We start from the raw sequence: 18,036 nt of genomic DNA, 5'->3' as shown, positions 1-18,036 counted from the left end.
TCTATCCAAATTGCAGGTATGCCTGGACTACTGTTTTAAACATAATTTATACAACTCCATAACAGGTTACAACACTCATGATTATGAAAATCTTTCACATGTTTTAGCACACATACACACATGCGCACATATATACACACATCTACACACACACACACACACACACACACTCAAGACACACATACACACATATAAACCCATGCACACACACACACATGCATATATACACCCATACTCATGTACATACACATCTATACACAGATTTTGAGACACTCACCTGTACACATATGTACATACATATATACACCTACATACGCATATACCTATACACATGGACACCTACATATGTATATGCACTGACACACACATACACACACTCACATACACACACACACACACACTCACATACACACACTCGCATACACACACTCACAATTACACAGACACAAACACATACACACTCACTCACATACACACATAGTTGCACACATACTCACAGCTACACACATAAACACATACACATTCACATACATACATTTAGGTATCAAACAAGAATATCCAATATCCTATGTGTAACTTGCTATGAATACTTCATTACACAAAACCCCTGAAACAACTCAAATCTTCCATGAATTATCTATTCAGCTATTTAACCACTTACCAAAGCTGATTTTGAAGTATTAAAAACCTTTTCAAATAGGACAGCTGCTAGTAATACAACTCAGAGTGCATGCATTTATTTATACATGATTTTGTGCTAATGTCAGACCTTCTCATGATGAACTAAACATCAAAATTTATACTATGGACAAATTAGTCACATGATGGACCGAAGCAAAATGAATATCATGAACTGAACTATAGATGCATAATATGGATTGAATTACAAACGGATAACCTGGACTGAATTCATAAAGTGTACGAGATCATGGCTGAACTATGGTAATCATACTTCATGAAGTACATAAGAACATACATCAAATGCATCAAAGAATGTGAACATAGGGGCTCTAAATAGATAAGTTACTGCACCTATTAACATATATCAACTGATTATTTTTAACACCATGCTCCAATGATAGCAAGAATTTAGACACCCAATTTCACCCACTGGATACAATAATAAACACCAGAATCTCCTGGTATCTATGGATGAAGAGTAGTCAATGAGGAACTAGAGTGAGCTCAGGTTGCAATGATGAAAGAGATCCAAATGAGTCACAAGACAAATTAAGGTGATGTTAAGCAGTCTTTGCTATTCTCTTAAAAGAATTCTCACAAGCCGAAAATCCCTCACTAAAATTAGACATGCTCTTGATACCATACACTCAAAACTTTATCACATACCACAAACAAGCTAACTTTATACAATTATCAAAAGAAAAGACCATTAGGGAATATTACCAGGTTTTTACAAAAACAGGGACTGTTATGAACAAGCTTAAACAAAATAAGGAATTATTTATCATTTTATCAAGTATTCAGAAAAAAACAAATGACAAGTTAGGGATAAAGAAGACTTCACATAATGTTTTGTCAATTGGAGTATCAAAGTAGTCTTCACCCTATCATAAACTCATTCAAATTCATATCAACAGAACACTACAAGCTTATGTTATAATCTAAAGTACAACCTAAGAGCAAGCCTCCATAAATACAGTCACTCCAAGGTCAAAATGACTTGACACTAAATTCTCTCTATGCATGCGCAAAAGATACTACTGTGAGAAACTTCTTATACAACTTTGTATTCTCATATTAACCTACTAACGTTGAATCACCAAAACACCTTTTTACTCTGAATGAAATTTCAAGGATGAATCCCTCTTATGCCTCTTATTCTGCCTGAATGACTTAAGTGATAATAAGATCAACAAGAGGCTAATGATAATGAGCATATACACATGATCACAACTGAACTGGAAGTTGAAATAGTTATTATACAATTATTCAAAGCTTTTCTTGTCAAGAGAAATAGTTTGTATGATTTTTGAGCAACAATAACCAAGAGGAAAACAGAACTGAATATAAGAACTTTGTGTTTCAGACAAATTAATCCGATAAAGAGCTGATCATCAGAATTTATGCTACTAACAAATTAAACAACTACACTGAGCAATGAGCAGTTCGATGAAATCTCAAGCACTAAATAACAAAATAGTATCAGATCCCTAAGGTTATAAGCACTAAATAACAAATTAACCACAAAACTATCAATAAAGCATGAATAAGTTAAGATCATAGCCAAGAGCAGACACATTCATAGAGAAACAACTATATCCTGTAAAAAAAATGAGACGAATCAAATTTGATCAAAACACTTACCTCTTTTCCTCCTTTGTCTAAATATGAGATAGATGATTTCTAATGCAGATCCGAGCTAGCTAAACGATCAAATTCTAGTGAAATTGCTAGATCAGCAAAGTTTACTCAAATTTAACAGAGAACAGGTTCAATCTAGAAATTGCAAAGAAAATCTACCGGTTGAAGGATCTGTTAGGGTTTCGAAAAGGAAGAATGAAGAATCCTAGGGTTTGTGAAGTAATAAAGTGAGAAAAAAAATTGAAATGAGATTAGGAAAAAAAATGGAGGAATATGCAGAGAGAATCTTGGCCGGAGAAGATCGCAATGCTTGCCGGAATAGCTGGCCGAAGAAGATGATTACGATCAGTGGAAAAAATCAAACGAAGAAGAAAAGATCTAGGATTTGAGAAGATGATTTTTGGGTTTTTCTATCTCTCATTCTCTCTTTTCTCTCAAATTTTCTTGACGAAAATGAAAATCCCCTCTTTCTTTTCATTCACTGGTTTTCATACACAAATGGTGGTTACTGATATTGGCACTTCCCGATTGATGGGCGCGCTTAAAAATGATGAGACCGCGAAATAGGCCGAGGCACAGGCGATCTAATTCACCCCCCTTTATGCCTTTAATCAATGGTATATACATAAGAATGATATTTCTGACCCCCCAAATCTCAACTGGACAACCACATTTGTGTGTGTATTTTATTACTCATTTTCACTCAACAGGGGGTGGCTTAGGTAAGAAACGGAGTGGCATTTAACCCCTATAATTATTACACTTGAGGTTAATAAGGACACACCCCTATTGCAATAACTCACTCCCCTTATTCCTACACTACATTATGCTATAAGCCTCACTCGTTTATTGAGCAAAATTTTAGAGGGACCTATTTGGGATCCTAATCTATTCTAAGAAGATATTAGGGACCTTAAAACACTAGTTTACTAGGGCTTTTATTTAAAACAAGATATTGGGGTTCAGTCAAAATGGGGTGTCTACAATAGTGTCTCATTATTAAAAATTAATATTAATGCTATTTTTAATAATAAATAAAAGAACGGACTTCTCGGATTCGGATGTTAAACGGATCAGATATACCATTTACCAGATTCGCATCCGCTAAGAGCCGGATATCTCATAAACGGATTCGGATAATATCCGCTTGAAACAGATTAGGATAATATTCGCTTTAAACGGATTCGGATGTGGACGGTTATCGAAGTGTCAAATATTCGTTTACACCCCTAGACGGTTGGTTTGGAAAAAAAAAGGAAATGATATACTCATCCCCCTTTTTTTGCTTGGGACATCCCCTTTGTGTAAAAGAGTAGTCATAAATACTAGGGGTGCAACTCGGGTCGGGCGGGTCGGGCTTTCCAAAGCCCTACCCTACCTGAGAATTATCTTGGGTCAAGTCTAATTTTTTATCGGAAAACCCGAGATTCGTAAAACCGACTCTACCCAAGATAGATTCCCGGGTTGGGTAAGGTCGGATCGGGTTTTCATTTTTTTAGTGTAGGATAATGACTAATTTTAAAGATTGTACAAAAATAAACAAATCTTTACACAAAAAATAACTAAATTTATGTCATGGGTATAAATTTAAGAATGACACTACAGTTTCACAGACATATCACCTCAATGAAAACAATCATATCAATATATTAGAAAATAATGTGCTATGCTATTCAAGAGATATTTAAGAAAGTCACAGTACACCCATGAGTTGGGTCAGGTTTCAGAAGTTTTTTCTTTAAACCCGGCCCTACCCAAGATTTAGTCGGGTTTTCCAATTTAAAACCCGACCCTACCTAAGACCCATGATTTCTAAATCCAACCCATGTTATTTTCGGGTCGAATAAAACCCAACCAAGTTGCAGTCCTAATAAATACACTAGAGAGGGCTGTCCTAAGTTAAAAAAAAAAGGCGAATATTACTTCCCAAAAAAATGAAAATAATTTGCAGTGTGTGTGAGATCAAATGCGTGTCTAACGGATCAATGTCTTTATCGTCATTTACTTCCTACGAATTCTGGGATAAAATTCCACGCTCATTACAATCAAAAGGCAAATCACCAAAACCGTGTTATTTTTCATTTCTCGTGTCGCGCATGTGGGACCCTTCTTGTTTAATGTTGCGTTTAACTTTTGCAGACCGTCCATTTCAAAAGCGAAGTTACTGAACAGATCGCTATTAATATTAAATGGGAGATTTGAGGTCGTGCGGTCAAGATTTGTAGACCGTCCGTTTCAAAAGCGAAGTTACTGAGCAGATGGCTATTAATATTTAAATGGGAGATTTGAGGTCGTGCGGTCAAGATTTGCAGACCGTCCATTTCAAAAGCGAAGTTACTGAGCAGATGGCTATTAATATTTAAATGGGAGATTTGAGGTCGTGCGGTCAAGATTTGCAGACCGTCCATTTCAAAAGAGAAGTTGATGACCGTGGAAAAGGAACAAAACTTGGCTCAGGTCCCCCGTAATTAGGGGTGTAAATGGATATTCGGAAATTCGATTACCGTCCGCATCCGAATCCGTTTAAAGCGAATATTATCTGAATCCGTTTCAAGCGGATATTATCCGAATCCGTTTATGAGATATCCGGCTCTTAGCAGATGCGAATCTGGTAAATGGTATATCTGATCCGTTTAACATCCGAATCCGAGAAGTAAATCTTTTCTTATTTATTATTAATAATATCATTAATATTTATTTTTAGTAATGACACACTATCTTTTGTTTCTATAAGAAAAGTGAATATTCTTTTTAGAAAAAAATAAAATAAAAACAAAAATAGCTCAAACCCATTCCATCAAAATAACCCAAACCCATTCCATCGTATACAAAAAAAAAAAAAAAAACACCTAAAGACAACTACCAACACTATCATCCATCCCCATCGCCTCCCTCTCTCTCTCTCTGCCTTTGTTTTAAAAGGAAGAAGAGGATCTCATATATTTTAGGGTTTGTGAAGAGAATGTAGATGTCTAGTTTTAGGATTTGAAAAATTCATTCGAGTAAGTACGAGAAAAAGGATAAAGTGCTGCAATAAAATGTTCGAATTTACCGGATAAACGGATACGGATAATATCCGAATTCGAACAATATCCGACGGATACGAATTCGGTAATAGATATTAAATATCCGTCGAATCCGAATCCGAATTCGGATAGTGTATACTGTAATCGAATTCGGATATAGCCATATCTGCTCCGAATTCGATCCGTTTACACCCCTACCCGTAATAGCAAAGTGTGGTGTGGAAGTATCAATTCCATGCTTACCTTTTCTTTTTGGAAATAATTGATATTTCCACACCCCTTGCAATTAATTAGACTATTAGCAAGGGGTCTGAGCCAAGTTTCTTTTGTGGAAAAGTCATTGGTAATCCTATGCTCCTATGATTGACTCCGGTTTCGGATTTTTTTTCTTTAAACCCGGCCCTGCCCAAAACTTAGTCGGGTTTTCCAATTTAAAACCCGACCCTACTTAAGACCCATGATTTCTAAATCCAACCCATGTTATTTTCGGGTCGAATAAAACCCAACCAAGTTGCAGTCCTAATAAATACCCTAGAGGGGGCTTTCTAAGTTAAAATAAAAATAAAAGGCGAATATTACTTCCCAAAAAATGAAAATAATTTGCGTGTGTGAGATCAAATGCGTGTCCAAGCGTACAACGAATCAATGTCTTTATCGTCATTTCTATTTCCTACGGATTCTGGGATAAAATGGGTGTAACGACACTTTCAATTGAAAAGGGTGGAACAGGTTGAATGGTCAATAAGGAACCCAATTCTGTCATTACAACTCTAATTTCAATTGCCAGATTCTTGTTTTTCACCATCCGATTTGATACGAAGCAAACAAGGATGAGAAGAAATCTCAATCGAACAAAGGGCCCCACTCTTCCAGTAAGAAATGGTCATTTGCTAAAACTATACACCAAAGGGCTGTGTATAAGTATTTTCAACATCTCAAAACCGTGCATAAATAGTGTGGGGCTCATCTTGGATTGATCACAGACCCAAAATCACACTTTAATCGGATGGTCCTAAACATATCTGATTAAGAGACCCTTCTTGTTTAATGTTGCGTTTAACTTTCGTCGACCGTCCATCTCAAAAGCAAGTTACTGATCAGATGGCTATTAATATTTAAATAGGGAGATTTGAGGTCGTGCGGTCAAGATCTAATCGGAATGCACTAGAGATGGGTTATACACTGAGTTTCAGTATATAGAGTAGATGACATGGGAAACCCTTGACTTGGAAGTCAGCATGAGAAAAGTCTCTTGTATTTTTTTCAAAATCCCCGGGCGAAGTAGAGGGAGGTGAATGAATAATACATTGCTTTTCTCTGTTCAATCAAAATTTATACTAAATCTCAAATGGCATCTGCTCTTGATAATCCTCTGCTCTTCTTGCTTGTTCTTCTTTTTCCCCTTTCTTGCATGGGTCAAACTAATGGTAGCATAAGTTTGGGCTCTAGTCTCTCTAGCAGTGACAATTCTTCATGGGTTTCACCTTCTGGTGATTTCGCATTCGGGTTCAAACCTGTTGCAGACAAAAATCTCTTCTTACTTGCAATCTGGTTCGACAAAGTACCAGAAAAAACTATAGTTTGGTCTGCACACAGAGGTAATCTTGTGCTTTATGGATCGAAAGTCGAGTTGAAGAGCAGTGGACAACTTGTGCTGAGCAATAATCAAGGACAAGAGATATGGACGGCTCAAGTCACTAACCGTAGTGCCACCTCTGCTGCCATTCTCGACACTGGGAATTTGGTGCTCTGGAATTCGAATTCTGGTATCACTTGGCAGAGTTTCGATAATTCCACGGACACCATCTTGCCTTCACAGATATTGGATATGGGCACCAGGCTATCTTCTCGTGAAACAGAGATCAACTACTCGAGCGGAAAGTATGAGCTTCGTTTCCAAACAGATGGCAATCTCGTGCTTTACCCAACAAATCTCCTTACCAATTCTCTTTACAATGCTTACTGGAGTAGCCACACTGCAGGAACCAATTCTCAGATGATCTTCAATCAGTCAGGGTACATTTACCTCAGACAAACAAATGGGAGCATACACAACCTCACTTTGGGAAACATAGTTTCAACTAGAGACTTCTACCACAGAGCAACACTTGATTTGACGGAGTTTTCAGGCAATATATATACCCCAGGAATGGCTCAAGCAACAGAAACTGGGCTGGTGAGTCCTGGTCTATTGTATGGTCGGTGCCAAGTGACATTTGTACGGCAATTACCGATAATATTGGCAGTGGAGCTTGTGGGTTCGATAGCTACTGCAGACTAGATGATACTCTAAGGCCTAGTTGCTACTGTCCACCCAATTATTCCTACTTTGATTCCAGTAACCCTTTCAAGGGTTGCACGCCGGACTTTGTTCCTCAAAGTTGTGAGCCTGGTGGATCAGGGGAAGAACCTAGACCTCAATTCCGAATGACAGAGTTGCCAAACACAAATTGGCTGATGTCTGACTTTGATCGATATAATTCAACAAATGAAGACCAGTGCAGAGAACTCTGCTTGGGTGATTGTTTTTGTGCGGCAGCCATTTTCAATGGTGTAGACTGTTACAAGAAGAAGTTCCCACTCTCAAATGGGAGGATAGAGACTGGAACAACAAAGGCACTCATCAAAGTTCCCCTAGGAAATTCCACTTCTCAGTTTCCATTTCAAAGGGAAATGTGTTTTATCTTTTTGGAGCAAGAAGGAATATAATTCCATAAAAAGAAAAAGATAAAAAAAAGTGCCCTTTGTATTTAGTAAATTTTCAGCGAACTCATGAACCATTTATAGGCTTGTAGCCCGTTTTAGTAGTTCGCGGTGTACTAATGATATATATCTATCTTTCTACTATAATAAGCAAGCTGGGAGGAAAAGCCCAGGCGTTTTTGAATTTTTTGAAAATTCTGTGGAATTAACACCTCACTTTTCTTGACTTTTTTTAACGCACCAATTCAACCCACATATTTTCAATCCTACCCCCTCCTTTATGCTTTTTAACAAAGGCACCCATTAAACCACATAATTTCAATCCTACCCCCTCCTTTATGCTCTTTTTACGGATTGGGTGCATATGCCGTAATTGTCATATTTCTATACATCTCCGTTGTAGTTTTAGCCGTAATTGTCATAGCAAGGTGCCATTTGTGGGTACTTTTTTTCTGTAATTGTTCTCTTTTACAACCATTTTGCCGTAATTTCCTTCCAAAACTTTAGTACCTTATGATTATTATTGCTAATTTCTTTCGGTACTTATTATTGCTAGCCACCTTTCCAGAAATAGTATTGCCGTGCAATTTTCACCATGTCTAATAAGACAAATCTCTCAACACATACAATTGCAAAGGATGGCCGAGAAGTAGCCTTTGGAGAAGGTGGCTAGCAAATACCTACCAAAACAAAAAAAAACCAGCAAAAACAAAAATTGGAGAGTTGTCATCCCATGGAAATGATTTTTGGGGCACAACCTATTTACAATGTGGCCCATCAAATGGATGGTTTGGATCATCCTATGGTGTGGGTCGTGCATTAACATTAAGGCCCAATTGTAGGCCCCACCCATATTTGTCAAATGAAGTTTACGGTCAACGCCATAGGATGATCCAAGCCGTCCATTTGATGGGCCGCGATGCAAGCCCCAACAATCATTGCCATATGATGATCCTAGCCCTCCGATATATAGAGAAACTAATTACCATGCCAATTATCGAAGCCATTGCCCTTTTTTATCATTTCGTATGTATGCCACTTTGAGTTATACAAATTCTTCAATTTCGCTATTGTTAATAGTTTTAATGCTTAACCATTATCTTTTCTTCGCCGCCCAATGCACGGGGTTTTTTACTAGTACAATATAAAGTTGAAGGTGGTAAGCTGGGTGGCGCCACGTGTGAGCCCCTTCTTTATTCCGAAATTTTACAAAATCTAAATTTCAAAAGACTTTTATACATGCAACTTCTGTGTATATTCTTTGTATAACTACTTTTAAGAGAAAGATAAATATACACGCTAACTTCTGTGTATAGTGCCTTAATCATAAAGGATTATTATTTAATACTCTTAAATTTTTTTTTACTTTCGTATGTATCTACTCAAGTTTAACGTATATAAATATACATGCTAACTTCTGTGCATAGTGCCTTAATCATAAAGGATTATTATTTAATACTCTTAAAAGTTTTTTTACTTTTGTATGTATCTACTCAAGTTTAACGTATATCTTCTCCCAACGATTCGTTTTCCGATATCATATGTAACCCTTCCCTATTCCACGATTTCACACATATGCAAGCCCTATATTAGCAAAGCCTTCTCATCTTTACCAAGTCTTTTTAGCTGGATCTTCGCCGGTTATTTGGAGCCTTTTTGCTTCTTATTCTGCCTCCCTTTCTCTCTCGCACACGCCAAAACCCTAGCCGTCCAAGCCTCACGAACGCAGGCTTTCACATCCAGCAAGAAGAATAAGAAGAAAAAGTAAGTTTCTTGATTTAGGTTTTTTCCATTCTTCAAAATTTCTCATCATTTTTTTTAGATTTTTACACTCAATCTTTGATAGGTACCTAGAAATGGACAAGAAGAAGATGAAATAATGGTTCGTTTGGGAAACCAGTCCCTCGTACAATAGCACGAAATTAAGTTGAATTCTTCTTTACCTTTTCCATTAAGAGATAAGAAAATATAAATGTCTACAATGATCTCAAGTTTCAACACCCTAGGACTCTACAACCAATCAGAATAAAGGATAAATAAAAGAAAACTAAAAGAAAAATATAAAAGATAGCTAAAACTAACTAGCCAACGTAATTGTTGGTTATTGACATCCCTAATCTAACGTAGCTACCAGCAATATCCGATTAAAGAAATCCCTAAAATCTAGGGATTCAACAATCTTTCTCTAGGGTTTCTGTAGGCGGAGTTTTCATTTTTTTTCTTTATTTTTTGAGATTATAATTTCTTCTTTCTTTTATTCCAAGTTCATTGATTCAATTAATACCTCCAAGTCTTCCGCTGCAGATTCGTCATCCAAATTGGTGAGCTAACCCATTTATGCAGCAGCTTTTCCTATTGCTTACATAGTTTTCCCTTCTCTTCTTTATAAATAATTTAGAAAAAAAATCTATAATTCCATCTTTTCAATTCATTTTTTATGAATCATTAACTTTCCTTTGCCACGCTGTCCAAGTAGAAATTTTGTATAAATACATATTTTTTCCTTTAATTTCTTTATAATAATTTAGAAAAATATTTCACTGTCTTTTAAGCTCATTTTTTATAAATCATTTACTTTTCTTTTTTATACCATCTGAGTATAATATGAATTGTTATACCATTGAGGTCATTTACATTCTTTTATTGGTAAAAACTTTTAAAATACCTTTGATTTTAAAAGTCTGATGAATTTGGAAAGAGTAATGTAGCTCGAATATTAGTGAAGCATTTATTTAAACCACGAATAAAAGACGAGAGAAGAATTATTTGGCCAAGATCTGAGGTGTGGGTGCCTATCATGTGTAGTACACATATATGTATCTAGGCATGCCCACGCTTATTCTGAATGTTTTTCTAAAACTGATAATAATGAAGTTCTTACCAGTGAACACAAATGCAGCCCATTGCCACTAACCACTGCTTGATTGGATGTTCCTATCCTTCTAATCTATTCGCCTTTTAATCTCTCTATGTTTCATGTCAAATAAAATTGTTTAGCACTTGACGCTTATATAAGAAGCTCTAGAATTTGGAAGTGATGGTTGAAGAAATGTGATGTGCTTTGCCTTTCAACCTACTATGCTTTGCATTTTGAATCAGATTTGCTATGTTTGTTTTTTACTTGATCATCTGAGTTTATCAGATTCTGATGTTCACCTATTTTGAATGGGATATGCTTTTGGTGAGTCTTTTCCTAACATGATGTCAATTTTTACTTGCAGTTGTTAGTTTAGTTGTAAACGAATGTTGATTTCTGCATTTTGATCAGCGGGTGTTCCTTGGGTTGTTCATATTGTGATGTATATGTTTAAAGTGCAATGTTTCTGAAGATGCGTATAAGTTGTTGATGAAATGCTTACCATAATTCAGTTACAATGATAATTTATAATTTACATCAAGCCATTTTGTGATATTATTTTTCTTGATATTATTATTGTTATATAAACTTGCATGGTTCTTTTTAATTGTCTTAATTCAGTGGAAAAGCTTCCAAAGATAAGAGATGGTAGCCCCTTGATCAAGTGAGATAAAGAAGGAGATTTTTTTTTTGCCTCTTTAGGTCTTTAAATGGTCAATAACTTGATCTTTTGAGAGGGATGTCTTCTTCTGCTGAATGTGTTAGCTTAGACAGGCCAAATCTTGACAACATATACTGTAACTTCCCTTATTGGAATGCTACCAAAAAAAAAAAAAAAAAAACACTATTTGCATATTAGCTTCCTTCTATCATGATTTTTGCCTTCCAGTTGATGTTGTTTGCTAAGAATGTGAAGTGGAAGTAGGGACTGTAACTTCCCTTATTGGAAGTTGTTTGCGAGTGGAAGTAGGGACCACGTCCAATAAGTCTTTTCGTTTTCCCTCAGGCGTCATGTCTCTATAAATGCAAGTTACTGTTCATATATAAATAACCCAACTGTGTGAGAGAGAGAGAGACTCGTTCAATGTTGGGTTGTTTTTAACACTTGGGCTATTAGAGGTGCGTGGGATGTTTTGGTAGGATTCTAATAGGATTGGGTATTCAAATCCATTAAAAATTGTTCCCCCCCCCCACAAAAAAAAATCATGTGGAGAGGTGTGAAAACATTCCACGTGCCCGGTAGGGGTGTAAACGGATCTAATTTGAAGCGGATATGGCTATATCCAAATTCGATTACAGAATACACTATCCAAATCCGAATCCGAATTCGAATTCGACAGATATTTAATATCTATTACCGAATTCGATTCTGCCGGATATTGTTCAAATTTGGATATTATCCGTATCCGTTTATCCAGTAAATTTGAACATTTTACTGTAACACTTTATCTTTGTTCTCCTCCTTACTCCTCGAATGAATTTTCCAAACCCTAAAACCAGACCTCTACTTTCTTTTCTCAAAATTAACTCTCAGATCCTAAAATATATGAGATCCTCTTCTTCCTTTTAAAACAAAGGCAGAGAGAGAGAGAGAGAGAGAGAGAGAGAGAGAGAGAGAGAGAGAGAGAGAGAGCGGCGGTGGGGATGGATGGTCTTTGGGTTTTTTTTTTGTGTATATGATGGAATGGGTTTGGGCTATTTTGAAGAGGAGAAGTGAGAGTGTTGATGGTGGAAGATGAAGAGAAATGCGGATGGAGATGGGGATTGTGTTAGAGATGGAGGTGACTGGCGGTGATGGAGGTGGCCTTGTGAAGGTGGAGAGGGGCGGCGATGGATTTTGGTGGGAGTTGGGTGCACCAAGGAATGCCGGAGATGGTGTCTCTGCCTCCTCTTTTCTCCTCTCTCTTGCTTCAACTTGCAAACGTCAGCAGTCCCCTCTTTTAATTGCATTTTGGGTTTTTATATAACCCTAAGTTGGAAAATTGACCGAGTCGTCTATTTACTATCAATGACCTAGATGGCTGTTTTGCTTTAGAATTCTCTAGAAGCTATGCCATCTTCTTTCAATCACCATCATCCATTTGTCTCTTTCATCCTACAACCCACATTTGTTGCTTCATAAAGAAGCCATGTCAAACTCCAAGAATGCCCTTAAAATGAGTAATTATTCAATTTCCCACCCAAAATAATTTTGTTTTTTTTTTTCTAAAAAGAAAATTCACTTTTCTTTTAGAAACAAAAGATAGTGTGTCATTACTAAAAATAAATATTAATGATATTATTAATAATAAATAAAAAGAATGTACTTCTCGGATTCGGATGTTAAACGGATCGGATATACCATTTACTAGATTCGCATCTGCTAAGAGCCGGATATCTCATAAACGGATTCGGATAATATCCGCTTGAAACGGATTCGGATAATATTAGCTTTAAACGGATTCGGATGTGGACGGTAATCGAATTTTTGAATATCCATTTACACCCCTAGTGTCCGGGATTTCCCAAGACCGTGAATCTTCCCAATTAAGGGCGATAACCTTTATGAGATTTTCTTCCAATCAATCTCCAAGTCGGTTCACCAAATAAATCAATGCATGCAAGTTGGTTTTCCATGTTTCATTATGATATTCATTAAGCAATTTATTCATTTTCTTCTTGCACACCTATATGCTTTTAGGGGCCGTTTGGATATGCGGATTTTAGAAACCAGGTTTTTAGTTTGAAAACAGTGTAAAAGAGGGTTAGAAAAGAGGGTTAGAGAGGAGAAGAAGAGGACCAACCGTCGTTTTTAACTCATTTTTTACTTCTCTCCCTTCTTTCTATCAGCAAGAGAGTAGAAGATCCACCCATTTTCCTCGTTTTAGAAATCTCAGGTTGCAGGAGAGATTTTTAAAACCTGATTTTCTTGCTAAAAATCCAAGAAACGTTGCCAGGACAGCACACAGCAGCCTGATCATGAACCCTCTTTTACACTGATTTCTAATAAATTTTATTATTCATTTTATTTTTTTGGCCGCCCCGTGCATCGCACGGGACTACAACTAGTCTATTACTGTATAGCAGAAGAGAAAAGGAGAGAATTACTTGAATTTCTCCCAAAATTCTAATAGAATTAAACATCACTTTTTTGACTTTTTTTAACAAAGGCACCCATTCAACCCATATATTTTCAATCCTACCCCCTCCTTTATGCTTTTTAACAAAGGCACCCATTAAAGCCACATAATGTCAATCCTGCCCCCTTCCTTTACGCTTTTTTAATAAAAAAAATGGACAAAGACATATTTTTTTCTTTGCAAAATTATGGACAAAGTGCTTGAAAGTTGCAAAATTAAAGAAAAAAGTACCGAAACGGGTAACTGTATATGACAATTGTACAATTACGAAAAAAAAACTACAAAGAAGAGGTATCGAAATATGGCAATTACAAAAAAACTACTTGTACTTATAATTTTTTTGAGGATATTACAAATTCTCGATACCTTTAAAAATATTTACGAATTCTGGGTACCTTAGGAGGAAAAACATATTATGGAAACCTCTATAGATTAGAAGGCTAGGATCAACCTATGGAAATGATTTTACGGGCACAACCTATTGATGTTGTGTTCCATCACATGGACAGTTTCGATCAACCTATGATGTGGTCTATACAGTTCTTTGTCAGCCCCGATCGCACAGGGTTTTACTATTGAGGTTGTGTTCCTCAAAAAATTTATAAGTAAAAGTAGTTTTTTTGTAATAATGAGCTGAACTTGTCATCTTATTGGTAGTGATATAATGATATTACTGCAGGACGAATTTCCATGGATTGTATGGTTTGGATGATTCGATTAGCATAATATTTGTATAGTGGACCATCCAAGGTAGGCCAACTGATGAACCATTCCAAATCAATGTAGCCATGGAGGTATGCCATGTGTTGGTTGGATATTTGTGCCAACTACTGACTTGGGTCGGGTTTTACCCGACCCGAAAATAACATGGGTCGGGTTTAGAAATCATGGGTCTTGGGTAGGGTCAGATTTTAAATTGGAAAATCGGACTAAACCATGGGTAGGGCCGGGTTTAAAGAAAAAAACCCTACCCGGCTCATATGAGTGTGCTGTAACTTTCTTAAATATCTCTTAAATAACATAGCAAATTATTTTCCAATATATCGATACAATTGTTTTCATTGAGGTGTTCATGTCTCTTATATGAAAATATAGTGTCGTCCTTAAATTTATACACTTATGACATAAATTTAGAGATTTTTGGTGTGAAGATTTGTTTTTATTTCCACCAATCTTTAAAATTAGTCACGTTCCTATGCTACAAAATGAAAACCCGACCCGAGTTGCACCATTGTTTTGTTTTAGGGATGCTGTGGCAATTAATTTCTAAAAGCATGACTTTTGTGTAAATATGAAACTATTAAAGGATTATTTGGCAATTTTATAACCTTGGAACGATTTGGTTTGGGATAAAAAAAGAAAATAAATTCCATGGTGGTGAGACCAAATGCCTGTCAAACGGATTATTGTCGTTATCTTCATTTATTTTTCTACGAATTCCTTGTCCATATGAGATTAGATTCCACGCGCAGGGGAAAAGTCCAGTCAAATAAAAAACCCGTGTTATTTATTTCTCATTTTTTGATAAAGCAGTTTCAATTTTTTTTTTTATGACGTAGGGTGTCCCCACCCCACTTTGTAGAGTGGGACTAATTCCTTCCGGATGCGCGCAATCACCCGTAAACCAAGCACATCGGGTAAGCCCAGAGGGATTCGAACTCTCGTCTCTGTGGAGCATACCCAAGACTTTAAGCCAAAGAGCCACACCTGTACGGGTTAAAAAAGCAGTTTCAATTGCCGAGGTGGGAAAGTGTGGTGGGGTGCCCACAAGATGAATGGTCCGGATCACAACAAGGATCCCAATTATCTTATTACTACCCTAGGGCCCAGTATACCGATGGAGCATGATCAAGACCGTTAAATACAGATTACCTCTTGGTGGCCCACAAGATGAACGTTAATCTTATGATCATCACATCCATGCCACGTGTATTTCTTACTTGGATTACCTCTCGAGATTGCCGAATTGCCAGATACTTGTTTCCAACCGTTAGATTTGTGATACCAAGCAAACAAGGATTGGAAGAAATCCCAATCAACGAATCCAAACAAAGACATGTAGAATGGGCCCCACCATATATGTTGATGGGTCCCACCGAAAAATAATGGTTTACATATGTTTTGAGACTTTTACATGTTTTTTAGACTTTTTATCAAAAAAATGTGCAAATTGATATTTCCAAGAGCACTTAAATGCTCCTTAACTAGTTTGGGACAAAGGCTTAGTTTAGTTGAGTTGAGTTGTGTTGAGTATTTAAATGCTCCTTAACGATCGTAAAACCCATTTTTTATTTTATTGGTTGTCTTGTACTTAATCATCTAAATTGCTTTTTAACTAATCCAGTTCTTTGGCCAAAAAAAAAAGAAGGTTCACAGGAAGCATCCCTCGAAGCATATGTAACTCCTCGAGGACTCTAAAAGAAGTGCTCTTCCTCAACAATTCATTATCGGGCTGTCTTCCTTATGAGATCGGATTCCTATCTAAGGCCACGGTCTTAGACGCAGGATTTAATCAATTAGTGGGTCCGATCCCGCGCTCGTTGGGATGCCTTAGAAAAATAGAACAGCTCAATTTCGCGGGCAACTTTCTCACCGGATTTATACCGGAAGAGATTTGCAAGGTCGGCAATCTACTCAATTTCTTGCTCTCCGACAACTATTTCACCGGAGTTGGGCCAATCTGCTTGCAATTGATCAACAAGGGCGTGCTCGATATTCGAAAAAACTGGTAATCCTCAAAGAATCCAATCAAAGAATTCAAGTTGATGACCGTGGAAAAGTCACTGGTAATCCTACGCTCCTACCTTTGACTCCAAGTCGCTGTGGAAGCCAAAAAGCCAAAAATCTCTTGTACTAGACGTAGAGATCGAACCAACCATATTATCTCCATCAATAAAAAGAACAAGCAGAGGGGATTAGATCACTATTCCTTCTCTAATTCCATGTAAACCAGCTAATCTGCAATTCCTTCTCTCGTTATCAAAATTTATACGAAACTTAATCTCAAATGGCATCTGCTCTTGATAATCCTCTGTTCTTCTTGCTTGCTCTTCTTCTGTTTCCACTTTCTGCCGTGGCTCAAAGTAATGGTAGCATAAGTTTGGGCTCTAGTCTCTCTACCAGTGACAATACTTCATAGGTTTCGCCTTCTGGTGATTTCGCATTGGGGTTCACTCGCGTTGCAGACAAAGATCTCTTCTTGCTTGCAATTTGGTTCGACAAAGTACCTGAAAATACTATAATTTGGTCTGCAAATGGAGATAATCTTGTGCTTGATGGATCGAAAGTCGAGCTGACGAGCAGTGGAAATCTTGTGCATCGCAATCATCAAGGACAAGAGATATGGAGGGCTCAAGTCACTAACGGTAGTGTCACCTCCGCCGCCATGCTCGAGACAGGGAACTTGGTCCTCAGGAATTCGAATTCTGGTATCACTTGGCAGAGTTTCGATCTTTCTACGGACACCATCCTGCCTACGCAGATATTGGATCAGGGCAGCATGCTTTCTTCTCGTGAAACAAAGACCAACTACTCGAGCGGAAAGTTTGAGCTTCGTTTCCAAACAGATGGCAATCTCGTGCTTTACACAACAAATCTCCTTACCAATTATCTTTACAATGCTTACTGGAGTAGCGACACTGCAGGAACTGATTCTCAGATGATCTTCAATCAGTCAGGTTACATTTACCTCAGGCAAACAAATGGGAGCATACACAACCTCACTTTGGGAAACATAGTTTCAACCAGAGACTTCTACCACAGAGCAACACTTGATTTTGATGGAGTTTTCAGGCAATATATATACCCCAAGAATGGCTCAAGCAACAGAAACTGGGCAGGTGAGTCCTGGTCTATTGTATGGTCGGTGCCTCATGACATTTGTATGGCAATTACCGATAATTTTGGCAGTGGAGCTTGTGGGTTCAATAAATGAAGACCCGTGCAGAGAACTCTGCTTGGATGATTGTTTTTGTGCGGTCGCATTTTCAATGGTGTAGACTGTTTCAAT

The 18,036-nt window shown here is 37.2% G+C and overlaps 2 protein-coding genes across 2 annotated transcripts; both read left to right on the top strand.

Moving 5' to 3' along the window:
• Nucleotides 1–6,696: 6,696 nt before the first annotated feature.
• Nucleotides 6,697–8,057, top strand: LOC143864791 (G-type lectin S-receptor-like serine/threonine-protein kinase LECRK3). The gene is made up of 2 exons (XM_077375624.1): nucleotides 6,697–7,364; nucleotides 7,478–8,057. Exons 1-2 carry the CDS (start codon nucleotides 6,697–6,699, stop codon nucleotides 8,055–8,057), a joined length of 1,248 nt encoding a protein of 415 aa, XP_077231739.1.
• Nucleotides 8,058–17,034: 8,977 nt separating this feature from the next.
• Nucleotides 17,035–17,961, top strand: LOC143864781 (G-type lectin S-receptor-like serine/threonine-protein kinase LECRK2). Its single transcript, XM_077375613.1, has 2 exons — nucleotides 17,035–17,110; nucleotides 17,213–17,961. Exons 1-2 carry the CDS (start codon nucleotides 17,035–17,037, stop codon nucleotides 17,959–17,961), a joined length of 825 nt encoding a protein of 274 aa, XP_077231728.1.
• The last annotated feature ends 75 nt before the right edge of the window (nucleotides 17,962–18,036 follow it).

Source organism: Tasmannia lanceolata, unplaced genomic scaffold (assembly GCF_043159265.1).
Source record: "Tasmannia lanceolata isolate RefF3 unplaced genomic scaffold, GAP_Taslan_0.1 ptg000003l, whole genome shotgun sequence".
NCBI lineage: Eukaryota > Viridiplantae > Streptophyta > Magnoliopsida > Canellales > Winteraceae > Tasmannia > Tasmannia lanceolata.
Note: the sequence above shows the minus strand (reverse complement) of the source record. Positions and strands in the feature narration are given on the sequence as shown.